The sequence below is a fragment of the Fonsecaea pedrosoi genome (assembly GCF_000835455.1).
Source record: "Fonsecaea pedrosoi CBS 271.37 unplaced genomic scaffold supercont1.5, whole genome shotgun sequence".
Classification (NCBI taxonomy): domain Eukaryota; kingdom Fungi; phylum Ascomycota; class Eurotiomycetes; order Chaetothyriales; family Herpotrichiellaceae; genus Fonsecaea; species Fonsecaea pedrosoi.
Window position 1 is genome coordinate 2,240,741 of NW_013550611.1, and position 25,649 is coordinate 2,266,389.

General features: G+C 51.5%; 8 protein-coding genes across 8 annotated transcripts; 4 read left to right on the top strand and 4 right to left on the bottom strand.

Annotated features, from left to right (window-relative positions):
* Positions 1 to 2,175: 2,175 nt before the first annotated feature.
* On the bottom strand, positions 2,176 to 3,993 carry Z517_08290 (uncharacterized protein; the record flags this gene model as incomplete). The annotated part of the gene is made up of 4 exons (XM_013426808.1): positions 2,176 to 2,218; positions 2,279 to 2,312; positions 2,360 to 2,422; positions 2,484 to 3,993. The coding sequence occupies 4 exons, from the start codon at positions 3,991 to 3,993 to the stop codon at positions 2,176 to 2,178; spliced, it is 1,650 nt and encodes a 549-aa protein (XP_013282262.1).
* Positions 3,994 to 4,554: 561 nt separating this feature from the next.
* Positions 4,555 to 5,783, bottom strand: Z517_08291 (pyruvate dehydrogenase (acetyl-transferring) E1 component, alpha subunit; the record flags this gene model as incomplete). Its single annotated transcript, XM_013426809.1, has 2 exons — positions 4,555 to 5,515; positions 5,572 to 5,783. The coding sequence occupies 2 exons, from the start codon at positions 5,781 to 5,783 to the stop codon at positions 4,555 to 4,557; spliced, it is 1,173 nt and encodes a 390-aa protein (XP_013282263.1).
* A 684-nt stretch (positions 5,784 to 6,467) lies between these two features.
* Z517_08292 (serine/threonine-protein kinase pef1) lies at positions 6,468 to 7,545 on the bottom strand (the record flags this gene model as incomplete). The annotated part of the gene is made up of 2 exons (XM_013426810.1): positions 6,468 to 7,442; positions 7,504 to 7,545. 2 exons carry the CDS (start codon positions 7,543 to 7,545, stop codon positions 6,468 to 6,470), a joined length of 1,017 nt encoding a protein of 338 aa, XP_013282264.1.
* A 1,242-nt stretch (positions 7,546 to 8,787) lies between these two features.
* On the bottom strand, positions 8,788 to 13,080 carry Z517_08293 (uncharacterized protein; the record flags this gene model as incomplete). Its single annotated transcript, XM_013426811.1, has 1 exon — positions 8,788 to 13,080. The coding sequence occupies one exon, from the start codon at positions 13,078 to 13,080 to the stop codon at positions 8,788 to 8,790; it is 4,293 nt and encodes a 1,430-aa protein (XP_013282265.1).
* A 3,394-nt stretch (positions 13,081 to 16,474) lies between these two features.
* Positions 16,475 to 16,843, top strand: Z517_08294 (uncharacterized protein; the record flags this gene model as incomplete). The annotated part of the gene is made up of 1 exon (XM_013426812.1): positions 16,475 to 16,843. The coding sequence occupies one exon, from the start codon at positions 16,475 to 16,477 to the stop codon at positions 16,841 to 16,843; it is 369 nt and encodes a 122-aa protein (XP_013282266.1).
* Positions 16,844 to 19,116: 2,273 nt separating this feature from the next.
* Positions 19,117 to 20,042, top strand: Z517_08295 (uncharacterized protein; the record flags this gene model as incomplete). The annotated part of the gene is made up of 2 exons (XM_013426813.1): positions 19,117 to 19,249; positions 19,369 to 20,042. 2 exons carry the CDS (start codon positions 19,117 to 19,119, stop codon positions 20,040 to 20,042), a joined length of 807 nt encoding a protein of 268 aa, XP_013282267.1.
* Positions 20,043 to 22,210: 2,168 nt separating this feature from the next.
* Z517_08296 (uncharacterized protein) lies at positions 22,211 to 23,925 on the top strand (the record flags this gene model as incomplete). The annotated part of the gene is made up of 3 exons (XM_013426814.1): positions 22,211 to 22,384; positions 22,441 to 22,723; positions 22,823 to 23,925. The coding sequence occupies 3 exons, from the start codon at positions 22,211 to 22,213 to the stop codon at positions 23,923 to 23,925; spliced, it is 1,560 nt and encodes a 519-aa protein (XP_013282268.1).
* Positions 23,926 to 24,731: 806 nt separating this feature from the next.
* On the top strand, positions 24,732 to 25,343 carry Z517_08297 (uncharacterized protein; the record flags this gene model as incomplete). The annotated part of the gene is made up of 1 exon (XM_013426815.1): positions 24,732 to 25,343. The coding sequence occupies one exon, from the start codon at positions 24,732 to 24,734 to the stop codon at positions 25,341 to 25,343; it is 612 nt and encodes a 203-aa protein (XP_013282269.1).
* Between the last annotated feature and the right edge of the window lie 306 nt (positions 25,344 to 25,649).

Consider the following 25,649-nt stretch of genomic DNA (forward strand, 5'->3'; position numbering starts at 1 on the left):
TCCTCCTCCTCCTCCTCCTCCTCCTCCTCCTCCTCCTCCTTATCCCCCCTTCCCCCTTTCTCCGCCCACACACGAGAGAAACACAAGTAAGTTTATTTTCTCATCCATGTCTTCACTTCCAAAACACTAACTTGTCACATCAGGCAGACGGAGTGATGGATTTGGGAGCACCAGTGGTGGCATCTGGACAGTGGGGGTTTGGTAAGTGAATTTGAAGTGAAATCAACCTTGATGTGAAACTGATTTTGAGTTCTTACAGGTGTGGTTTTCCCCTTCTGCACACTGTGCAGATGTGGTGGGAACATCATGGCCAGGTTGCAGTCACAAAAGCCTGAGACCCAAAAAAAAAACGAAAAAAAGAGAACATGCCCATAAAGGAAGGCACACGATCCAAAAAAAAAAGACAGGCCATGCTATCAAAAAAAAGGCCAAAGTGTATTCGTCACAAGCACAAAAGATAGCAAAACAACAAAAAGTTGTTTGAGTGAGCAAGGGTTCTGAACAAGCCTGGCTTGAAAGGACGTGTTGGAGTGGTGTTGCATTGTCAGTCAGTGTACCGGGTATGGATGGATTGCAAAGTCTTGGAAAGGATGGTATGGGAACACCAAGGAAGAGGGCGCAAAGAAAGAAACACGGATAGCACGACACCCAAAAAAAAGATCACCGAGCGGGCAGTCAAGTCAAGTCAACCACAACCACGACAACGACAAAGGTATGGGAAAGCTCGAGTGACAGGAGGAACAAACTGCATCCAGAACCGACAGCATCAGCAAACACAATCAGGGACTCAAGTCACTTGGTCTCTTCGGTTCAGCATGGATCGCCCACAGCCAAAAAAAAAAGGAGCATTGAGCGGGACGCACGGTATGGGAAAGCTCTTTGCCTGGAGGACAAGGATGGTGGAGACCCAACATTGGGCTCTGTGGAGAGAGAGACGGACAGTGCAAAAGGGACAACGAGCAACTGTGCGGGGTGCACGGTATGGGAAAGCGCATTGCCGGAGGAGCAGAGCCGTATGGGCACAGGGGATATGGACACAGGGTCAAGGGGATTTTGAGTTGAGCTGAGCTCAGCGTGGGCCGGACATGTGCAGGGCACAGTCGAGGCAGTTCAGGTCAGTTGGAACAGGACCAGGACATTGTCGTTGTGGTTGTCATTGCCATCGTTGGATGGAGAGCCTTGGAAAGGACTCGGAGGAATTTAGATAGATGGCGGCGGGCATGGCGGGTTGGTGGGCGGGTTTTCCTATGCACGAGAACCACGTTTGGTGGTGAAAGGGGGAAATCAATTGGGATTGTCCAGGTCCTGCAGGGATGGATACGCTCCGAGACATACGTCTGGAGCGAGGAACGAGTACATAGATACGAGATGTCGTCTTTCAATCCCTTGTGGACGCACTCACACACACCAGTCAATCAATCAGCTTGGAAATTCATCTATCCATCCATCCATCCATCCACCCTCCACCACCACCACTTTGTTCCTGCCAGTGAGTGATACATATCGTGTTTTTCTCAATCGAATGCTTTCGCCATGTTTCATGTACCATGTATACCATGTCGATGTCGTGTCGAAACCGGCACAAGAGCGCGTACAGATATGAAAAATGGCCAGTGGCTAATGGCAATGGCAAAGGCAAAGGCATAGGAAAAATGCAAAGGCCCAATATTGGATCCGTGGAGAACAGGGCAACTCGTTCCCCTTCAATGATCTCAATCTCTCGAGGTCTTCTAAGAGTTCTTTCTGTCTGTAGGTAACTCCCCTATCCACCAGCGCCGGACTAATCGCCGCACACACTAGCTGTTCAGTACAGATTTAACAACATCGATTAAACATACACTCAGAGGGGATCAAAGCATACATGTGCCTGCGGAGACTGGGATCTCGGGAGATCCACAAAGTGGACGGAGGATCTTCAACTCCTCCAACGCCCTCGCTAGCTAAGACTTTTGCATTTCAGGTGATTTCAAAGGTGAAAGTGTGTCGCGGCGGCGATAGGAGAGAGCATATAACTCTGCTTGTCTCCGCCCCATCCGCCGGTAGTGGTAGAGACGTCCATAACAATCATCAGTTCTCCAGCCGATAACAGAAGTCAAGTTGAAATTAGGGGTTGTGCAGTAAAAGGTTCAGGCTGGGAAGACGTGATGGAAGAATTCGTGGCAGGAGAGGAATCTCTCAATCGATGCCAGCGTAGAGGTCGACGACAATGTTGATAGCTCTGCAGGGAATGGGTTAGCTGTCCTGCTTTTGTGAAACACCAATTCGAATGAAGACTTACGCGACCAAGATTTCCGCGGCGATGAGAATGATAACTATAGCTCGTTAGCAAAAGGCCATTCAACAGCTCAATGATGCTCACCAATCCATTCCAGCACTTCTCCATGTCGCCTGCTGCCTTGTTCTCTCAGGACCGCAAGTAGATCTGCCCCAGATTAGCAATCCTCACATGTAGCATCAAGAATACTGTTGCACCGGAAACTCACCAGCAATAACATCCAGACGCTCTGTCAACAACCCAACACGCTGTTCAATTTCCAGGTAACTCCTCACAGCCGCATACACGGGTTCCAAATGAGGTTCCGACCACATCAACTCAGGAGAGTCCAGCACGGAGCCTTGCAAGTGGATGTTGATCCGTAAGATAAATAGTTCCCCGATTTGCATGTTCAATTGTCGTCTGGTCAAGTTGACACTGCCGGTTTGGGCGATAAGTGCTGGTAGCGGTGCGGTCGTTTCGATGGTCTCGCTGACAAGATCCTCGAACAGACTCGTCTTGACGGATTGAGACAGCGCGTGTGAAATGGCCAGCTTGATCATATGGTTTCGTGGCTCTCGTAGGGAGATGAAGTCGTTATAAATCCGTGCTTGGTATTCCTTCGTGTAATAGAAATTGAAGTTCTCGGTTTGAACGGATTCGGTAGGCAACGGAGCATCACTGAACTTGGACATGTCATGGAGAAATCTCTGCTCTTGTTGTACCGTCATGCCCCAAATGACGACAGTGCCATAGTCAAAGATAAAGATCTCGGGTATGTGGACAGTGGTGGAAAATTCCGAGTCCGCCCTCGGGCGCATCGCATCACTTTCAGACTGGAGGTCGGTGGAAAGGTGGCTCGAAATGGCGGTCAGATCTGTCGTCGTATCTTCTGCTGTTGCAGAAATACCTGTCTGGGTACCCAGTTCTTCCTGTAGGTCGATGAGTTGATCCCTTCTGATTTTGTTGTTATCTTCCACCTCTACGGCGCTGTCCGAGAACCGTCTCTCCCTGGGACTTATTCTCGGAGAAGCCATGACTCTCGCGATCCTTTCCTCGACTGGGCTTGAACTCCGGTCTCCTCCTTTGTTCTTCTTCACATAGTCGTAGTCGTAGGGGCTATAGAGACACTCGTCGAACAACTTGGGGTTGGCACCTCTAGTCCTTGACCTCGATTTCATGAATTTCATGATCCCATCAAGTCGGTATCCCTGTGCCATGCAGTATGCAGTGACTCGAGGTAATCGATCCCTATCCGCCTTCCCCAGCCTTGCAGCATCCCTCCTGGCCGTAGGGTCTTTGATCCGGGTGAACTGTGAATATACATCTCTGCCACTCTCCTCATCTCGTTCTTCGTCACCGATGTCCGGATTTGGAAGTATCTTTAGCTTCTCTGTGGTTTTGGTAGTCCTTTGGGCACCCGCTCTTGGAGCCGGAGTGAACGGCTGCGTGGTCGGTAGCGGGGCTCCGTGGCTATTTCTTCTGCGCAGTTTCGAGTTGAAAGCACTCAGCATAGGCGGCTGATCTCGAACTGCTGGGTTGGAACCGGTCAAGGCCGCCGAAGGACTTGAGATGGGTCGGAGAGCGGCGGAGGAGGTGGCTCCAGACTGGGTACTAACAGACGTCAAAGGGTTGAATGTGACAGTCCGTTGATTGCGTAGAGCGGGACGGGATGGCGACTCGCTGGGGGAAGTATGCTGGGGCAGTAAGGGAGACGACTCGCTCGCTGTGGTCGCCATGGTTCAGGCCTTTGACAGGGAAGCAGGTCGTACAAGAGGGAGGGATTGGAAACAGATTACAAGAGCCTGTGATATTCTTCACGGACTGTAGAGGGGGGGAGACGGAATGGATGAAGCTGAGAAGCCAGCAAGTGGTGTGTCCTCATAGACGAACTTAACCAGCCCAACCGTCTGGCTCTCCGGGTTTGCATCATCGTTCTCTGGCTGGCTCTCCAACTGGCAACCTTGGGAGCTCTCCAGCGACTCCACCTGCGCTTGCTTACTAAGTTAGTTTCGCCTGCAATCATGCACGTTACTTCCTGCCGAGCAAAGCTCCGTACTTGGTATCTACTCGGCACGCCTCTGCATATGCAAAAGGACAAGAAACCACCAATTATCTATGTACGTGGGACGGATTAGCAACAAGTCCATTGATCCACAGCAAACGGTGGTCGCACCACTGACCATCTGTGGTAACGTCCTTCCCAGGGTTAAACTACGAGGCTAAATATACACGACTGCTTCAGAAAACCCGTTTTTGACCCCCAACCTTTCCCTCCAAAATGATATCGAATAGGTCAATCAGTAGTAGTATGTCTCATCGGGTGTGCGACCACGAATGTAAGCTGGCTCGCTTCCACGGACGTAGATATCCTCGAAAAGAATCTTTTCCGTCGGGTCTGGAGGTGGCATCTTTTCGGCCTCGGCAACCTCTGCATCAACATCCTCTCGCGCCTTTTTATCAATCTGCTTGAGCTCATCTTCTGTGCACACTCCCCAGTCCAGGATCTTCTGCTTGAGCCCTGCAATGGGGTCATTGGTTGATCGCATCCGTTGAATTTCCTCTCTGGTTCGGTAGGTTGTACCTGGGTCTGACATGGAATGGCCACCATATCGGTACGTGACATATTCGAACACCAATGGTCCCTTGTCACTGGCGGTGTATTCCTTGCCGTACTGAACGGCGGCCTTGACGGCGAGAACGTCCATCGCATTGATCTTCAGACCGGGGATGTATTGTCCTCGCTTGTAGTACTCGGTCAAAGCGGACGATCGAGCGGCCGAGGTACCCATACCGTATTTGTTGTTCTCGCAGCCAAACAAAACGGGAAGGTTCCACAGCTTGGCCATGTTGAAAGCCTCAAAGACTTGACCCTGGTTGGAAGCGCCGTCGCCATACAGAGTGATGGTAGCGGTCTTACTGCCAGTGTACTGGTGCGCAAAGGCGATACCAGCACCAACAGGGACTTGGGCTCCAACAATGCCATTACCACCGTAGAAATTTGGAGCGAACATGTGCATCGAACCTCCTTTCCCGTAGGCGATGCCCTCTCGTCGCCCAAGGAGTTCACCAATGATGGATTTGACGGTGCCACCACGCATGAGCGCAAAGCCGTGGCATCGGTAAGCCGTGATGATAGCATCCTGGCGGGTGATTGCGTGTTCGATACCCACAGCAACGGCTTCCTGACCGGTTGACAAGTGGCAGAATCCTCGAATCTTCTTCTCCTTGTACAGTCTATCGGCCGCCATTTCCATACGACTATTGCGAGTGTCAGAAGGTGCATTTGCAGCATTCTCTGCTCACATCCGACTCACCGTATTGCCACCATGTCATAGTACATCTGTTTCAGCTCCTTTTTCGTGGTGTCAAGTGTGTACGAGGGAGGATCGAGGTTGTAGGTTTCGAAACTCTCGTCGGAGAGCTTGACTGGGAAAGGTTTATCATCTTCCTGCAGAGGGAGTGTCAGTTTCTCCTCGGACGCAAATGAAACCGAAGAGGGAGAGGGTGCGCCTTGCCTCCGGGACATCGTCCTTTTCTGCGTGAGAGCTCGCGGCGTCAGTGGTGACGCTCCGTCGAGCAAGCTGGTAGGCTTGTCTCTTTGGCAGCGACTGCAGGCCGAAGCCTCTTAGACAGGCTCTTGACAGCATCTCTGAATGGGTGAAAGGAGAGAAGAAGAGATGCAACGTATTCAATGGGGCGGCCGATGAAGAGAAGTGGATGGGAGTTCTGCTTAGCTGGTGCTCGTATGTTGGGAGGCCGAAAGGAGCGCTAGTGTCATCCAGCGGACCTCAAAAAAGCCAAAAATTGGGATTCCGTCGCCGACACCCAAATGGCCCCGGTGTTGCTGCTGCTGCTTTAACGATTCACCAATGCCTCGAGAGCCCTACGATCAACACATGAGATCCGGTATACCTCGTAGATAATAAGAACTTGCAAGTCGTAGACTCATATTACCAATTGCTGCGCCTAGTAATGGGATTCCTGCCTGCGTTGCACCTATCCCGATGCCTCGAACCTCAATGCCGTATCTGTAAGAATGCTTCCTCAAAGAGACGAGGGTATCACAGTCGCAAACAGTGTTCCCTCAACCCATTTCCACCGTCCCGCCCAACGTTGATCAGCTTTCAGTAGTAAAGGTTCATGGAGAACGTCACGACGTTTCTCATTTCGCTCATGCAGACAAACGATATGTCTCTCATCCCCAAATGGTTTAATATGCACCTCCAGGGCCTACCAATCCAGGCTGAGCACCGTACCCTCCAGAAACTCCGCCCTGATGTCCCAGCTGTCCGGGTTGCTGCATTGTTGAGCTAACATGAGTCCTACCGTGTCCGGCGTAGTTTGGCAGATCCGAAAACCACGGATGCCTGAGGGCGTCTTGTGCGCTGATTCGGTTCTCTGGTCTGAGCTGCAGCAACTTCCCCAGCAGATCAAGGCCTAACTGATCAATCTGCGGCAAGAGAATTGCCAACGATTGCGTGGCGTAAGATGGAAAGTTGCTCTTGTACTCGGGGAGTTGGGAGATGCCAGGCCAGGTGCGCTCTGACGGCGTGCCCATCAGCCTGAAAATTTTTTGTAGTTGGTCCTCATTCGTCGTCCCTGGAAACAAAGGCCGGCCAGTGTACATCTCGGCCATGATGCAGCCCGCAGACCAAATGTCGATGCTCGTGTTATAAGTCCTCGACCCCAAAAGCACGTCTGGTGCTCTGTACCACAGTGTGACCACCTCATTGGAAAAGGTATTTACTGGAATTCCAAATGCTCTTGCCAGGCCGAAATCCGCCAGCTTCAGTTGGCCTTTGGTGTTTATCAACAGGTTTTGGGGCTTCAGGTCGCGATGTAGGACTCGGTTCTCGTGACAGAATGCAGTGCCTCGGAGTAGATCTTGCATGAATCTCTTGATGGTGACATGGTCGAGTTGGCCCCTATCCCCTCGTGCGTCCATATACTTTTTCAAGTCCTTGTCCATGTATTCGAAGACCAGCATGAGCTTGTTCTCCGTGTGTATGACATCGTGCAGGGTGACAATGTTTTCATGCTTGAGCTCCTTCATCAAACTGATTTCTCGGATCGCAGTCGACGGTGTGCCTTCTTCGGAGTCAAGGTGGATTTCTTTGAGGGCAACGAGTTCACCCGTCTGTCGGTTTCGCCCCTTGTAGACAGTGGCGTAGGTCCCCTCACCGAGCTGAGGTTTTGAGTCAGCAAGGGCGACTCCCTTCTGGGAAGACCGGGACTTGTCAACGTACCTTTTCCAGCTGTTGGAATGAACTAGGGTGCCTCCGATCCATATCTGTGTGTAGTGGTCGGTCTGGTTGGGTTACTCGTCTGAAAGGCGGGGTACCGCCAGGGAATAAAAGTGAGGCTGGCGAGATGACTCGTTCGGCGAGCTGTTGCGCAGTGAGCCTCTGAGGTTGTTGGTGGGTTCTCTGCTGAGTGGAAGCCTGTGACTGGGTTTGGGAATGGTGTGTCGATGCTGTCGAAGAGACTGAAGTACGATGAGGAATAGATGTGGAACGAGAAGACATGACAAGGAAACGGGGAACCCAGGGCAGGCCCAGAAAATGAGAGGCAGCGCCTTTAGGATTTTACTGGTATTGGTTCTCGCCAGCGACGATCCTCAGTCTCGCCTCTACGCATCAGGCCAAACTCCAGTGAAACGCAAATCATTTGCCACGAGCGGCTAGAAGGAGTATGCCAGGGATATCGGTGCCTGGCTATGGGTTACACATCGGGGACAACTGGCTCTACTGCTGCAGAGGAAAAGCAAAAAAAACCTCTTCTGTGTCCGCAGACCCTGCAAGATCCGGGCGCCTGTTATGCCCCGCCATTCGCCTGTTGCTTCGTCCAGACCAGGCATTTGTAACTGGCCAAACCCGTTTCCCCTTGCTCTTGCCTCTGTCCGGTGACTAGCCAAAAATCCGCACACCGCACACCGCACACCGCACAAAAGATCGAGAATTCAATTACCTCGGCGCTTCCGTTTTGCTATGTATAGACATGCACACAGCCGCCCTGTTTCAGCCTCGTACGCCTGTCATCGATGGACAAGCAAACAAGCTACGGCACAAGTTCACTACAAGACAAGCACACTGATTCACATGCATGTGGGTATTTGTAGGATTATGACATACTTATTATGTCTACATTATAACTCTGTCCAGACAGCGCCGACCAGCGGCCTAGCCCCCCGGACGTTCATCATCTATTTCAGCTGGCTCGCGCCAATATGGACTCTTTGGTCGGCACTGTAGCCGTTGTCGTCTCTTACACGCTGAATCCTTTAAATGCAACGAGATTGCAGACCTCCGCTCATAACAAGTCGTCGAATCGCTCAAAAAATAAACAAGTAGTCGTGAAGTTGCTGACGGTATCTGTGAGAGGGGTATCATCGGAACAAATCATTCATATGCAACTCTCTTTTCAGTGTCATTTCGTGGGCAAGTCGTCTCGTGCACTGTACTTCGTTCGTAACGCCGCCAGGGCAACTATAGTGTAGAATAATTCAACGTGGTGTCTAGCTCGTTCCAAAATCATGCTGTGCGTGGATTGCTGAGTGATGGCGGATGCTGTGTCTTCCCCCCTGCTGTGACCAGCGTTGGGACCACTGGCTCACTCATTGTTCGCCGACGTGACGATTCGACGGTTGGTCGTTGAGCATATGCAATGAGCATCTTGAAGCTCGATCCCCGACCTTTACATTCCGCCAGTACATTTCTGTCGGCGAATATGCTTCTGGCGAGGTTGCCATCGCTAATGACGCTGGCTTCAAAACAATGCTGCCACCATGTTCGTGCCGTCCTCGACACGATCTTTCCGATACGAAGATCCGCATTGTCTGAACGATCGGAAAGAAGGTCGTTCAGGGAGAGGTTGGCTCCTCTGCGACCTTGGCCGAATGTCATTCGCGGAGACGCATCTCCCGGACGTGTGTCACCAGATCCTCGCTTTGGTAACCCGTCCGAGCCTCGACTTGAGCGCGATGACGACGACGAATCGGAGGATCCTGAAGGACGCCCTGCGACAGGTACTCCTACTACGCAGCGGCTGATATTTGTGAAACGTCGTGAGCCTAACACGCTCTGGACATTGTCGATAATTGGTCGCAGGCTGATTTGTTTATCTGCCGTCGTCATTCGATACTTGAGCTCTCGGACAGCCCTCCGAGTCTGCACGCCCATGTTGACAATGTCAAGATCTAGCAGCATTAGTTCCAGATAGCCGCCTGGTTCTAATACCCGCCTGCATTCAGAAACAATGTTCTTCATCTTTGCTTCGGCCATTGCGGGAGGAAAGCGGAGGACAACCACGGAGAAGAAATCCTGTGGGAAAGGAAACTTTTCGTAGAAACTCGGGATTTCGGCTCGTCGATGATTGTCTGGTGCATGCTGGGTCACTTTCGAAGTCTTCATTCCTTTGGGTGTAACTTTCTCTTTGAGATCGTGGACATATGCCTTTTGCGCTTCATAAGTCACTGCACAATATATCGACCAATCTTCATTGCCTAGACCGTCAATGACAAGGATGTGACGCTCTGGAGATTTCAGAATATCATCATGAGCAGGCGAGAATAGAACTCGTCCAAATGATAACCACTTTGACACCATGAGCGATGCGTAGTGCAGCTCTGACTGTGCCGCTGGGTCCTTGCCTCGTTCAACAACGTCTAAACGAGCAACGTTCTCTTGATGAGATGATTCTGGGGCCAGCTCAGGTGCACTGATTGTTGCCGTCAGACGCTCGAGGGAGGGATTTGCCGTAGATGTGCTCAAGCGCTCCGAGAGTTTAGTGCTTTGTCTTGAATGATTTTCGTACTCGCTTAGTATATCGCGAATTGAGAAAGGTGATACAGGGTCGCTTGAATGATGCAAGGCCGAGACGATTCTGGACCTGCGCAATCGAATATCCTCCCCTACGACGCGTTCAGCCATTGTTGGTGGTGGAAAGACTACTGGAGGGGTAGCTGATGTCGCCAGAGTCTGTGAGTAGACGGGTCTTCTCATGCCAGGAACGGGAAATTCTGCTAAGATAGGATCGGATCGTTCGTCCTCGGGGTGTTGGTCCAACGGGGTCGGCCTCGGAAGAGACTCGAGATCCACCAGTCCTGGTTTACCTCGCCGTGCCAGAGCCTTTACACTTCTTCTGCTTCGAGAAGGTGACATGACATGGTCAATGAAATCGTCGTATTCATTCCAGACATCATCGAGGCTGGGGCTGCCAGTTGGATAGACATCTTGAGCTGCAATAGGTCTTCCAGAAATGCCACCAGCAGGCATACTTGGAATCAGAGGGGGTCCAAGCATACTTAAGACTCCCTCGGAGCTGCTGGATGCAGAGACTTCTGATGGTTGCCTCGACGGGAATCTCAGGAACTCCGTCTCTCCTAACACTGGTGCACTAGGAAGTTTGGTGGCTTCATCCACTGCAGCGAATGGTCTACTTGGTAGTACATCCGTACTGATCTGGAGTGGCATAGACAGCAGGGGGTCGAAGGGTTCCGACGGATTGAATGGACTCTCAGAGGGAGGATCCCTGACAAATGGTTGAGAAAAGGAGGCGCGACTCGGTTTATGCTGCCTCTCGTTCCTCGGTACAACGGGTGGGATCCTTCCAACTCGGATCAGGCGCGGCTGTTTCTGTGGCGGCTCCTCTGTTTGAATCGAAACGTGCTCAGCCTGACTCAGCTGCGGCACTGCCGGTGGCGACCTCGAAAACGTTTGCGGGGACGACATTTGTGCAGTTCGGGAAAAGGTGTCGTCCCCATGTATGGATGTTTGCGGTTCATCTTCTGCAAAGTCTGCTTCGTAACCGCCGATCAATGGACTCACCACTGGTGAATCAACGACTCGCGCAAGGTAGTCTCCAACATACTCAGGTGGATTGACTTCACTCTCAGAATCCATCATGGCATAGTACGGCATAGGCCGAGAGACAGGAATAGCGGATATGCTGACTGGCATCTCCTCGGGCGAAGATGAAATTGCACCGACACGTCTCACGGGTTCTGGTTCGGTTCCTCTTTTTCGAAAGATGTTCCACCGAAGCTTCCGAGTCTTCTTATCCTTCGATTTCTGGAGTCCAGTATCGCCTCGGCTGGGATCAGTCGTTGTGCTAGGTGTCGAGGTTGGAAAAGCTGAAGAACGACTGTCGTCTTGGCTGTTGATATACAATGGCGCCGAAAGTCCTTCGGTGCGAATTGATGTTGGGAGATTGAAGCTCTCTGGATCATTGCCAAAGCGTTGTGATCGCCGCAGTGCCAGTGTAGGAACACTATTCTGGCTTGATAGCCGTTCCTGAGCTCTCTGTGGACTGTCTTCGACTGACTGTCGACCAATAGACGTCTGCGACTGCGATGCGGTTCCCCATGTCTCCACAACATTAGCAGGTGGAGCAGAAGAGCTCTCGTATGCGTCAAGTCGAGTTCCCGAAATGCTCTTCATACTACTGCCAGAGCCACCGATGATAGGGATGGGTTTCATTCGACTCGCCGCAAAGTCGTCCAGATCGGATTGGCTGCTTCGATTGTGGCGGCTGCTACTGCGGCTATCCTTGCCCTTGGAGGAGAAAAGAGGAATCCTTCTAGTGCTGCTCACGGATCTTTCACTTTCGCTTCCTCTGGCTGAATTGCTCTCTTCAGATGTCTTGCGGCCCCTTCTTCCATATTTTCCGTATCCTTCGTGGCCTGTCCCAGCAGCAGGCCCTCTGCGTTGCAGCTTGCGGGGGGATTTTTCGACTTCGATCGCAGGAGACTTGGTTCGGCGACCAAACAGTCCGAAGCGAGAGAATTTGCCTGCGCGACCTGTTGAGCTTTGCGTTGCTAAGTCCGGATCCGGAGGGGTCTTTGGACGACCTTCCATTGCCGCGGCCATCTCCTGTATTCTAGGAAACTCAGTCGGCCGAGATTGAGTCTCGGGATTCTGTTGTGTTACATCTGGATGTCGGCGTGTGGAAGGTGCGCGATTTCTCTGATCACCGAAGATGTCTACACCTTGGCGGTTTTCGCTGCGCGGTTTGTCATGTAAAGACTGCTGGAGATTGGCATGAGCACGGACAATCGGGCGGTGCTGGAGGGATTGCCCAACATTTACCCGGTCTGGGTAGCCTCGAGCTGCCAAAGGGCTGCGTTCTAAATCGGACAAGGAACGTGTAGGCTCCTGGTCCGGTCTCCCACGTTGCTTGTCGCTTTTGCTGCTGCTCCTACTTAGTGAATGTTTCGCGGACGAAGACCTTGGAGGTGGGGTAGGGGCTGGCGTGTTCAAGGGTGTTCTCTTCCTGCCGGACGACTTCACCGAGTCCTTGGAACTTGCCAGCCATTCACTTGCGACCGGTGGAGGAAGAGACTCTGGGAGAGCCGGCATCTTGGGAGGTTTTTCGCGCTTGGCAGCAGGAAACGGGACTGTCTGAGACCGCTTTGCAGGACCTGTCACGGGAACTTGCTGCACAATACCAGGAGATGCTGAAGACCAGGATGTAGGGGTTGTCGTTGTGGTGGACACACTCCATGGACTCGGAGAATTGGAAAATCGAGTTGATGGACTGCTAATTGAGCTTGCAGATTTGTTGTTGAAGGCTTGTTGTTGTCTTGTTGACGAAGCTGCAAGAGCTTGCAACTCTGGTATTAATCGAGGTGGCAGTTCGCCTGCGCGAACAGATGAATTCGCTCTCGGCATCACTACGCCAAAGATCGCATCCTGATCAACATCCAAAGAAGATTGGACATCACTCAAGAGACCTGGTGGGTAAGCCACTCTCCTATTACCAGAGGCATCGTCTTCCCATCGTGATCCCGGGTACGATTCCATGACCAAAGGAACCTCCTGCGACATTGAATCCGATCGTGTAGTCGGCCTGCTCATTCCAACAGAGGCGCTGGTGCTCTTGAGAGTGGCAACAGAGCGCTGAGAAGGATTTCTTATTGCTGGTCGTGGGATGGCTGTTGGTCTTTGACGAGGCTTTTCACTTGGACTCGCCGGAGACTCATTTGGAGGAGGTGAGCGCGAAGCTGGGCGTGTGTTCGTGGCCGATCGTGTCAAGTCGGGATGACGCCCCCCATGACGAGAACTAGGTGTTCTGGTGGTTCGTGGCACGGTAGCATCTCTGGTTCTGGAAACACCATATTGGGTGTCATACGTTGGATTTCTGTGTGACATATCCTGTATCGATTGGGAACCTCCTTGCCGGCCTCCCTGATTGCACACAATGATGCTGAGCACGTTGACTCATTCCGTTCCCATCAACAATCAAGATCAGACATTGAACCGCCACGTTTTCGTAGGTGTCTAGGCGCAGCGTAAGAGCAGATCTTCTTGTTGGAGGTATACAGACGAAGTGGCAGGAACTCAAAGGTGGATTTCGTCGATAATTCTTCTCAGAATGACTCAAAGCATATGTCGCACAAGCCTTTCATACCCGAGACAGTGTGATGAATGCTCAGAGTCTTGTTGAGTGGCCGTGCGGGAATAGGATAGAAGTGGGAAATCTTGATCGATAGGATACGCCACAGAGGCCTGTATAGCCTGATCGGCCACGCCGAGAGCAAAAAATAGTAGCCACAACTGCAGCACGTGATACGGCAGACGATGATCCTGGTGCCGTTCACACAAGAGGACGCGTGTACTATGTACAAGTAGAAGTCCAGTGAGAAGGGTAAGAGAATGGAAATCGGAATGGGAGGCAAGGTCCTTTTTCTGGGATGATAAACGGCCCGAGAGGGAAAACGGCAGCATGAGACCAGGCGGATCTTACAAGCATCTTGTAACGACAGAGAAAGCGGCACAAGCGAATTGAGTTAGTTGGGGCACAAAACGAAAGGACGCTGGCCCAGCGTTAAAGGGACGCTCGCTCGCTCCAGATGGCTGATGCTGATGGCTTGCTTCATGATCAGAGGGATTTTCCACCATGCACGGCCTTCCAAGCTATCCAACGGGGCGGGGTGGCCCACCAACTGGACCGCGGGTAACTCGTGTCCATCACCTAGAGTCAACTGTGTTCTGGTTGTAAGGCGTCAAGAGACCTTGGGGCTGTCCAAGTCCAAGGCCATCTTTTGCTGCTGATAGGTCTTATATCTGGGACGGGTCTCCATCATGGGTCCTCCCGCGCAGTCTTGGAGAAGCCGGACCAGGGTTGCGGCTGACATGCCTGGGCAAATACGATCAAATGCACTCTAGGCCTCGTGGGGAAACCGTCCCAGGAGTCAAACCCGGAAAACGACTTGAGACTGTGTACTCGGTACTTCGTATGTACCGATCAAATGGACGAGCAGGCATGCGCAAGCGTGACTCGCTAGATGTCGTGCGTGGTGCTTTGACGAGGTCATGTGCATTGGTATGACGACCAATGTGGGTGGCATGTGCGAGGATAGCCGCATCATAGGCAGAATTCAAGGTTCCCACAGGCGAGGCCGATGCCAGGCTGTCATCAAGGTCGCGAAGTGGGAATTCTGGAGGTCCATCATGTGGCGACGCTTGGATCTGCGCCGGTCGAGAATTGACTGCTTGGAAGCAGCTCACAAGTGACTGGCGACCTCGTATTGTCACAATGGAGTAAAATCTGATCCAGCAGGGGGGAAGTACCTTTGCTGAAACCAGCAAAGAGGCCGGTGGGCAAAAGTTGCGAAAAGGATGAGAACCAGTTGACGGGGTTTGAGAGTCGAAGAGCGGCCACGAAAGTGGGGGTGACGCATACTCGTACCAGTAGGTACCTACGGACAAAGCCGAGTCATTGGGGCGGCCACTTGGGGGGTCCTTCCTACGGGTGGTGGCAACACTGCGGGCTGAATGAGCTACTTCCGTAGGTGCCCAGCTAGCCTTCTGCATAGCCCATTAGCCCTAAAGTCATGTCTCTCTCTGCGCTCTGGATAGGTGCCCCGTCTCCCCACTGTACCGAGGCTCGGGCCACTGCCAGAGCCCCGTCCGTGCTGGAGAGCGCACCGTCGTTTTCGTCCTGTCCTCTGATATTGCGAAGGCTTGCTTGAACGGCCTTTCTATGCCAGAACAAGCCTCTGATTAAGACAATCTGCGCTTCTCAAGAAAAAAGCCTCAAACACGCAGGTCGGGTGAGGTATTGACAAGACTGACATACGCCTCGTACTGTCAACTAAGGCCTTGGACCTTCCGTGTGCGCCCCATTACGATCGACCCAGACTCGTACGACTTTGTGCAAGACTCAATCTTCATCATGGCGAATGTGGTCAAGGACAATGTCACCACCACGGAAGATGACGGCAACGTGCATGGCTTTACCACACTGCTGTTGATCTTCCAACACCACATGAAACGCATCCGGCTTGTGTGGCAATGTGGCTGATTCGGTAATGGTTTGAGAGCATGTTCATCACTGCAACTCCTGCATGGAGTCACAGTTCTCTAACGTGTTCCTGCAGGTCAACAATGCAGCAAGCAACTCCTTTAGCGCTCTGCATGCCTTAGGACGTTGTGGATGGCGCACGCTCTACCAGCCCTGCTACTCGTCAAGCGATGGCTTACAAAATCCTCCGAACTCGAATCTTCCAGACTTCTTTTTACCTGATTCTCCCTCGCGCATCCGCTATTTTTCTTACCTCGCGACCAATTATCATCTAGAGATGGGCAAATATCTCTGCTTGTGGCTGATCTTGAGACCCAGGACGTTTGGCAGGATATGCTCCAGAGGGGTGTCCGGCGAATCCCGCCCGCGTGCCCACCACGTTCCTTGTGGAGGTTTTCATGCTTTCCGTTGGTGCAAAATCTCCGATCAAGGCCAGTGGACACGGTATTATCCCTGCACTCTCGACTATGAGCAGGTGTATCCGATCACCTGATACGCGGGATGGAGTTGGGGTTTGGCTGGGTTGGAGACATGGCCACCTTGTGTAAGGTTTTTGCGTGCCAAAGACTTCCCTTTCCTAATTTTTGAGCTTCGTAGCTTCCCAGTGGAGAGTGTGTGTGATCCAAAGCCCCTGAACCGATCAAGACCTATCAAATTCAGTGCTTTCCTCTCAATATCCCCGTAAACCATCAATCCCTCCAACTCCCGCCATGGCGCCGCAAGGAGTTGTGTTCCCCGTCGAAGGAGGTTGTGACTGTGGGGAAGTGCGTTACTCACTACGGACAGAACCGATGATTGTTCACTGTTGCCAGTGAGTGTCAGAACATATCACGTCTTGCGAGTTGTCCCCGGCTGAAACGGCACAGCTGTCGATGGTGTCAAAGAGAGACTGGGGCTTCCTTTGCACTCAACGCCATGATTGAAACCGACCGACTGAAACTCCTGAAGAATGAACCTGAATGGATCACCGTGCCGAGCGAAAGTGGCGCTGGGCAGAATATCGCACGTTGCCCAAGATGCAAGATTGCTGTATGGAGTGTTTACCTCGATAACACAGCCAATGTAAAGGAGGGCATCCGCATTGTTCGTGTGGGGACCTTGGACAACCCAGACCTACTCCCGCCAAACGCTCACATCTGGGCTTCTGAGAAGCAACCATGGATCCTTCTCTCGGATAAAGCCCCCGTATTTGATCGCGGCAGCTATACCAAGGGGGAAGTGTGGTCCAAGGGGAGTCTTGAAAGGTATCGGGCCGTAGAAGCACGCGACGGCACTACCCAATAGGACATGCCAATCATGGCCTTCAAATAAAGCGAACCTCCTTTCAGACATCGATATACCAGGTTGGGTGGCTGGCTGTTTCAAAGTTCGGAGAACTGCTAGTGGTATACATCTGATACACATCCGTAGGTTATCAGTGCGTGCGCCGTCTAGGTTCGGTCAGCTTGGGACAGACAAAGATATGCCTCACTCGGCCATGCTGCAGTGGATTATGTCAATTCTTTGCTAAGATGAAACAAACCAATTCCTAAACGAGTGGCCCTCAGTCACTCTCCGTGTTAACCTTCTTCGAGCATCTCTTCTGACTTTGGATACCTAGCCAGCCCTTGAGGGGAAAAGAGAAAATTGTGGTGCGTTGATGCGTTGGCAACACTACCAGCCCGATTTGGTATGGCGGAACGTTTTGGGGTCGACTTCAGCCTTGGGCCCGCCCGCCGGGGACCGTGCCAGCTGAACCTGAGGCTGAAAACAAGGCTAAGATCTGATAATAATAATCTTGGTAGCTTCTGTTGGAGGCCGTATTCTCACAGAGAGAAACGTAGTCTTTGTGCTCGGTTCTCTTTCATTGCCCAAAACGGACCACGATTGGTACGTTTTGTCCAACCCAAATCCGTAAAGAGCCACGAGGTTTTCTCAAATCGGGATGTCAGACAACGTACTACTACACCCAATACAAGATTTTCGGCGCGGGTACAGACAGATTAGTGTTTATTCTCGGTCTAGGCCAACGTGCTTGCACACCACTCCAATTGACAGATTAGAGCCAGAACAACACCCCGTCCTGTAGGATTCCCTCAGCCAATCATCGATGAAACATTCTTTCCCGTCGCAACCACCACTTATCAAAAGACGTTGTGTCAAAACTGTTGACGACTTCATTCTCATGTGAATCTTTGCGGGACGAGTCGGTCGACGTGGTCCAACCAACTGAGAGTTGCTGGCTAGCGGGTCCAGGGAAACATGGGACATCAGACCCGCCATTCATACATCTCCAGCACTTGTCCCGTGGCCTGCTGATAGAATCTCTCGGTCCTTGCTGGAATGACGGAGAAACGGAGGAGGATTGGTTCAGGTGAGAACGAAAAGGAGGGCCTCAGTAATGGCCGAGCAAACCACAGCTAGCAGCAAAACGCCCTACTCGTAACAAAATCAGCACCAGAATTGTGCGTGCCATTGGTGCGAGAAGGGTATCCAGCTTTAGTCATGGTATCAGCTGTTCTACCCTCTTCGCTGACCTGAGGACTGGAAGTGACATGTCCAGATGGACTGGAGCATGTCGACGACAATGCTAGTTCACAGAGACATGAACGGTAAGTTGAGTGTTCCTAGGCAGGTCAAGGAAACCAATGAGCGAGAGGATGAGACTGTGCAGTTGTTGCGCCTGATTGTTGGTTGTGTGGATTTAACATGCTTTACCTAGTTGACCATATACAAACATGAGAGGTGGTGAGAAAGAGAAGAGTTTGATCGCCTAGCAGTGCGGCGTTTCTGCATGACAGTCGATATCGGCCCTGTTGGATACAGAGATTTTGATTGCCCATCCTACGATAGAGGATGTGCCCTCAAGGACTTCTGGCATATAAAGTCTGACGTCTATGTCAAGCATGGTTCGAAAGGGTCATTCAATCTTCGGCATATTGCAGGTGGTCTTGGACGAGTTTGGTAACCATGGTCGCGGTAATTGTTCAAGGCCAGAGTTCCCTGTCACACGTGGACACATCAGTGGATGCCCAAAGTCCCTTACCCTGGGACTTTGCAGGCAGGGAGCCTCTGTAGGATCTTGACAAGACCGGCGGCCTTGACCGCTCGTGAACTACGGGCAGATGCAGTCCAATACGTTTAGGTGGCTGTTGCTCTAGACCGGTTTAATGTTGTAGACTCCAAAATGATTCCCAGATCTTGCGAGCAGAAACAACATGAGATTGTCCATAGACTTAAAGCCGGCTGGCCAGGGTGAAGAATAGGGGGGAAGTTGGGAGGAAATGGAAAATGACGTGGACGAACAAACATTAAAGCAGCCAGATATGCCCCGTACCCACATTCGTCAATGGCTCGAGTGCCCAAGTGCGTCGCTCTGGTCGCCCTGCGAACGCGCTGCGCCTGGTGAACACAGTTACAGTTCAGATTTTCGGATTGATGCATCTCATATTGATCGCTTGAGGCTCTATTACGAGCTCACTCATTCAACCGTTACCTGCATTGCGACCTGATCTTGCGCCTTGTTCAGCGCCAGTGGCGCGTCTCCTGCTCTTCAGATTCCTTACCGCACCGTGACCATGGTCGACTACTCTAAGAAGACGGTGGTTGAGCTGATAGAGATCCTTAAATCGCGGAGCCTGCCACATTCAGGAAAGAAGGCAGATCTTATTGCCAGGCTGAACGAAGCAGACAAAGCAGCTCAAGAAAATGGTATGTGTTCACCACTCGAGGAGGTGCCAGCTGGTGCAGTTCTCTTCTGCTGCCATTCTGCGCTTCCTTGGGCTCAATGGCGCAGCGCCGTTGGCATGTTTTGACTGACTTGCGCGCAGAAACCGAGAATGCGCCTCCAGTAGAAACGTCCACCACGCAGCCTGCCCCAGCGCCAGAACCCACCACGGCCGCAGTGCCAGAACCTACATCTGAGGAACCTGCAGTCGCGGAACCCGCAGCAGTAACTGAAAGTGTCGATGAGAAAGACTCTCCGTCCGCAAATACCGACACAGCACTAGCCAATTCTACTTCCTACGCCCTGAACCTACCGCAATCAGATCTTGACTCCGAGATGGCCAAGCGCAAGGCTCGTGCTGAGAGATTCGGTACCAGCGCAGCCCCTACAAATGGTGAAACAGGAGCAGACACCGCAGATGGTGAGGCTCAGAGAGCTCTGGAACGCGCGCGACGCTTTGGAACTGGTCAGACGGCTGTGGGAAAGTTGGACGAAGCCTTACCTGAAGAGCGCGAGCGTGGTTCGAGGAAACGAGGCAGGACTGAAGAGAGCGGCACCATGGACGATCCTGGTCTGCGAAAGAGCTTTGGGGGCCGAGGAGGCCGAGGAGGAGGAGGCCGTGGTGGAAGATTCCGAGGAAGAGGTGGAAGGGACAACTCACGACGGAGACCGGGAGAGAAGCCTTCTGGGATTCCTAAGCAATCAGGCGTGTTTTCTACGGATGCGGACCGTGCTGCCGCCGAGGCGAGGAAAAAGAAGTTCGCAACAGCGTCTTGAAACTTCCTTTCCTGTCACTGTTATGAAGTTCTCCTGATTGTCGTCGTCAACATGGGGTCGACGCTGGTGGCTCAACTCAGGGCAAAGGCAGCTCAGCCCAGAGGGCTTCTCATCATTGTATTCATACATAGGTTATGTAACGCAAAGAAAAGGGATCGGTGAAACTGGACGTCTCTTCACAGGGGCTCGGTGGAGGGCACACCGGCGCCGTGGTCCTATGCTACTCCCATTTCTGGAGGATATGAATGGTATTTGCATCAGAGAGAGGCGAGAGAACTAGTTTGCTTCGCAGGGTTTGGAAAATGAAAATGCCATGTTGATTTGTCTCCTCTGCGGAAGAGAACACCAGTTGTCTTGGTAGACGCCCTTCTTCATGAGGCCCTCAGAATACGCGCTGTTCCAATCACTCGTTCAAACTATCGGCTTAGTATTCGTCAGTCATGAGAGGTTGTGTTGGGCTCTTGTTGCTGCGCGAGGAGATGATGTTGCTTGGTGTTGTCTGAGTAGTATCCCCTCTCCCGCCGCCGAAGGACTACCAAGAACGCTGGATTTGTGAAGTCCTAGAGCAAAAGGAGTCCTAGTGTGCATTTGACATAAGATATCGTGACAGGCTTGAATTAGGATATAACCTGACGCCGAGATGTTGCTCAAGGATGCTGGCATCCGGGAAAGGGCCACTGATGATCAAATCGCTCGAATAGATCTCTCATATAATACCCTCAGATCATCCATCGAAGCATCAAACTGGTATGTAGAGGCAAGAGGATAAGTTGATGCCAAGAATGAATCCCCCGAAGTGGACTAGCCGCTCAGTTCTCTTTCCGTCCCACAATGTTCGCATCTCATTGGTTATCGTTACCAGACAAGCAAGCGTTTTCTCAACCACATTTTCCTCCCTCTTTGAATTCGACAACTTCCAATAATAACACCTATCCCTTGCGACAATACAGTCAAAACGCCTGGGGATTTATAAGCTGCTAGCAAACATTGGGAGTCTCCGTAGGTGAACCACGGAGCCGCCACGTTCGTCTACATCCCATTCAATGTGGTATTGAGAAGCTTCAGCGCCAGGCGATCTTGACTTTAGAGGTCGGTTATCTGACAAGCTATCCCCGCGGAGACGGTGCAATGTTCTAGACACTCACACATTATCGGACTCTTATCATAATGCCATGCGAGTAGCAAGGTCGAGAGAGCGTTGAAGACGCTAGTTGTACAATGGAAGCGGCTGGTCTGATAAGCAGGATCCACCAAGTTGGTCCAATGCGCACATGCTTCAGATAAGCCTCGTCCAACCACAAACCTCATGCCTTACGCTTCGAACAGCAGCTCAAGAGACTCGTACCAAGATTGACGCATCTGAGCCTCCCCTTGTTATCGAACGTGGACGCACCACAAGGATAGTACCCAAGGAAAGACATCATAACATCTCCGCGCAAAACAGGGCGCATTGCATGCCGCAAAAGATCGACAAATACCATTTATCTCGTCCATCAATCTGTGGGGTTGGATTGACAATCTACTTTGTGCATTGGAGTTAGGCATGTCCCTTGCCCACATTCACCAGGAAGGATTTGAGTTAAAGAACAGTCCTCGGAAGCGTTGATGTGGTTTTTACCAAAATCACATTTGACCAGGCGTAAACCATTGCAGACAGGAACACTCCTCGTGATAAACAGCAGAAGCACTTCCGAGGCGAGTTGACAAGGTGGGATGACCCTTGTACTGAGTACGTCCATCTATTTGAACATATTTTGGACTTGGCCAACGCCTCGGAGCTCGTCATCAATTGACTGGAGTCAATTTAACTCCGGTATCAGCAAATATCTGGCCTGGTTCAGAGGTGACTTTTGTGAACCAGGGTCCTAATTTGCCCAATTGACTCGATCTCTGTGAGCGATCTGCCGCGGATATACTATTTCAGAGTATGTGTGGTCTCAAAGTGCATCTATACCTTGTCCCCGGAGAAAGACAACAAAACGCCATATCAGGTTTCAAAGTGCATGAGTGACGTGGGTTCAAGTCACCTCTTTCATAAAGATTTTATGTTTTCTCAGACTGTTTCCTTCGGACAATATGTGTTCACATCCAGGATTCGGCGTTGAAAAAACGAAGTCAGGACAATCTTGAATCAAACAGATCCTGGGCCGTTCGCCACGATCGCAAGTATGATGGGCATTGACTTCGGCCTACCTTTTCGGGGTCCTGAGGTCAACCCCATCACGTACAAGGCCCGTGCTATTCCATTCCTCAATCCAATCAACATGTATGGAAGAGTATTCTTCTTCTCTTGGTTCTCTTTTTTCGTTGCCTTCTTCGCCTGGTACGCCTTTCCTCCTCTGGTAAGCAGCTCGCAAACATCGTCTACATGCCAGTGACATTAGCTGACAGGCAATAGTTGCACGATACCATCCAAAAGGATCTCCATTTGACCAAGACCGACGTTGCGAATTCTAACATCATCGCCCTGTCTGCGACTTTGCTCGTCCGAATAATCGCAGGCCCATGCTGCGACCATTTTGGTCCTCGCTGGACATTCACCGGATGCCTAGCTATTGGCGCCATCCCTACATTCTTGGCTGGAACTGCATATACCAAGAACCAGCTTTTTGCTGTTCGTTTCTTCGTTGGCATTCTCGGTGGAAGCTTCGTTCCGTGTCAAGTATGGAGCACTGGCTTTTGTGAGTAATCCATTCCTAGTCGACCGCTCTGGCTGCTTCTACAAAACAGCCATCGAATGCCTCAAGACAGATCGGAATACGAGCTAACAAATTGTGCAGTTGACAAGAATGTAGTAGGCACTGCCAATGCCTTCACAGCTGGCCTGGGTAATGCGGGTGGTGGTGTGACCTATTTTCTGATGCCCTCCATCTACGACTCTCTCGTTGGTAATGGCTTGACTCCTCACATAGCATGGCGGGTGACGTTTGTTGCTCCCGGCGTTATCATCATGGCTGTTGCTTTCGGTCTGCTTGTGCTCTGCGAGGATACACCAACTGGTAAATGGAGCGAGCGCCACAGTGCTGCTGAGATTCACCTCGCGGCTCATGGTCTTCACGCAACCATTGTTGAGACACCCAGTGCCAGTATTGCAGATAATCCTGCCTCGGTTTCATCAGGCTTCGTCAATCCGCCAGCAGGGGAGAAGACATTTTACGATGCCAGTGCCAAGCGGGAAATATCCATATGCGCCGACCACGAAGCTCAAATGACCGAACAGCAAATGATCGACACAGCTCGTGGCGAGGTTGTTGTGAAGCCTACACCCAAGGAAGTCCTTAAAGCCATGTTCGCTCCTCAGACCCTTGTCCTCGCCCTCTGTTACTTCTGCTCTTTTGGCGGCGAACTGGCAATCAACTCGATCCTTGGAACGTATTATCAGAAAAACTTCAAGCAGCTTGGGCAGACCACATCTGGGCAATGGGCCGCTATGTTTGGCTTGCTAAATGTCGTCTATCGCCCCAGTGGAGGTATTTTTGCGGACCTCCTTTTCAAGCGCTGTCCCAACGTTTGGGTGAAGAAGATCTGGATTCATGCTCTGGGGATCATCACCGGCGTGTTTCTCATTGTAATTGGGATCCTTGATCCCCACGATACAAAAGCAATGTTCGGTCTCATCGCCGGCATGGCTTTCTTCTTGGAAGCGGGCAACGGAGCCAACTTTGCTCTAGTGCCACACGTCAGTCCTCACGCAAATGGCGTCGTGTCTGGAATGACCGGCGCCATGGGAAATCTCGGTGGCATCATCTTCGCCATCGTCTTTCGCTATGAAAAGACCGACTACGGAAAGTCGTTTTGGATCATCGGCGTCGTCACCATCACCATCAACGTCGTACTCTGTTGGATCCCTCCCGTGTCAAAGAAGCAGATTGGCGGTCGGTAAGGCTATCACTCGAAAAATGCTGGGGGAGGACGGCCCCCCTGGCACTCAGTGGGTGCCGGGTATGTATATGCTTGGATACATACAAATCGCGTGATTATCATTTGGTCTTCTGTAGAAAAGCATTGAGTTAAATGAAACATTTTCAATGGTTTTCAAAGTCATATATAGGTTACATGTTGTCACAAAATTGCCCTGTCCTTCCAAAATAGTACCAGCTATCGGATCCGGAGACATATTTCACCTGGATGCTCCTGTTCATTTCATTCTCTACGGATGTCTGATACCGATTCTTTCTTGGTCTTGTACGAGTCTAGAGTGTTTTCTAACAGCCGGATCGTGACTAGCCCGAAAGCCGACCCTCGAGACTTGGCAAACTTCATGATCTCAGCCTGATGCTTTGCTGTCGTCACCACTTTCCACCCCCTCTTGATTCAGCCATCCACTGAGAAACCGATCAGAAGCCCACTACCATGATGCATGTTGAAGCAGCGTTGACGGTTGGGAAACGACGTGGAGAGGCCCGTTTCGTTGGTCAGAGGTGGACCGGAAAACGGCTGCAGAACCACTAGAAGCACATCGATGACATGGTTGAGGTAAGTCATGATGATTTCATGGATAAGCAATTGAAATAAACATGTCTGGTGATACTGAACTTCTGTGCATCTGCAATGCCTCCAGCTTTGAGTGCATGCCGGTTACTCTCAACATCCCAAATCTCGAAATACCTGCCTCCCTCCTTTGCATTAAGGCGCCTTTCTGTGCTTCAGCCTCAGGTTCGACACATCTGCGTAACGGCACGACTCAAGATGCCCGAAGCACTAGACCCCAAAGAAGTCCAATCTGGGATCGATCCCTCGGTTGCAAAACAATATGACGATCAGACTCCTAAAGCCGACCAGTGGAAAGAACTCTACGAGCTCATTGACAGTAAACAGACGAGCATGCTAAACACGTACCGCGAGGGAGTTGGCCCCGTTGGCCGGTCGATGGCTGTGGCCAAACGCTCCGGGCCGGATATCCTGTACCTCGCAAACAAAGACTCGCAGAAATTCCAAGACCTGGACAAGAACAAGGAGGTGCAGATTACTATTCAAGACAGCAAGACCCAGGACTGGATCTCCATCAGTGGCACCGCGACGACAGCCAGCAACGACGATCCGAGGATCAAGGAGCTCTACAGCTCAACAGTCAGTGCTTGGTTCGGGGACTTGAAGGACGGTGTGCACGACGGGACATGGAAAGATCCGCGCATGAGTCTGATCGAGATCAAGAGCAAGTACATTGTGTATTGGAAGAAGGAAACCTCGAGCCTCGGGTTTTTGAAGGAGGTTGGAACAGCAGCCTTGACTGGTGGTGTGGCTCAAACTGGTGTCCATCGAGAGTTGACAGAGGAGGACATTAAGAAAGAGCGTGTGTGAAGGCGACACGGACACTCTTGTCGGGATGGGTGGGAACGATCTGTACGATGCTATTGCAGGTAGTTGTCGAGTACGAGGTACTCGGATGAAGTCAATGGAGGGGGAGATGCTGTGTCGAGGCTATGGCCTGTACCAAGTAAAAAAAATTTGGTTGAATTTTAATTGATCCACGTGCCCAGAGGGCTGGCGTACATGAAGCATTCCGAGGTAAAAGAGACACGGGGCCAGAACAATCTTCAGCGCCTCGTGCGCCTCCAGCACCTTCACCGCCTTTATTGTACCATCGAGAAGCGTGTGTGCGTGTGT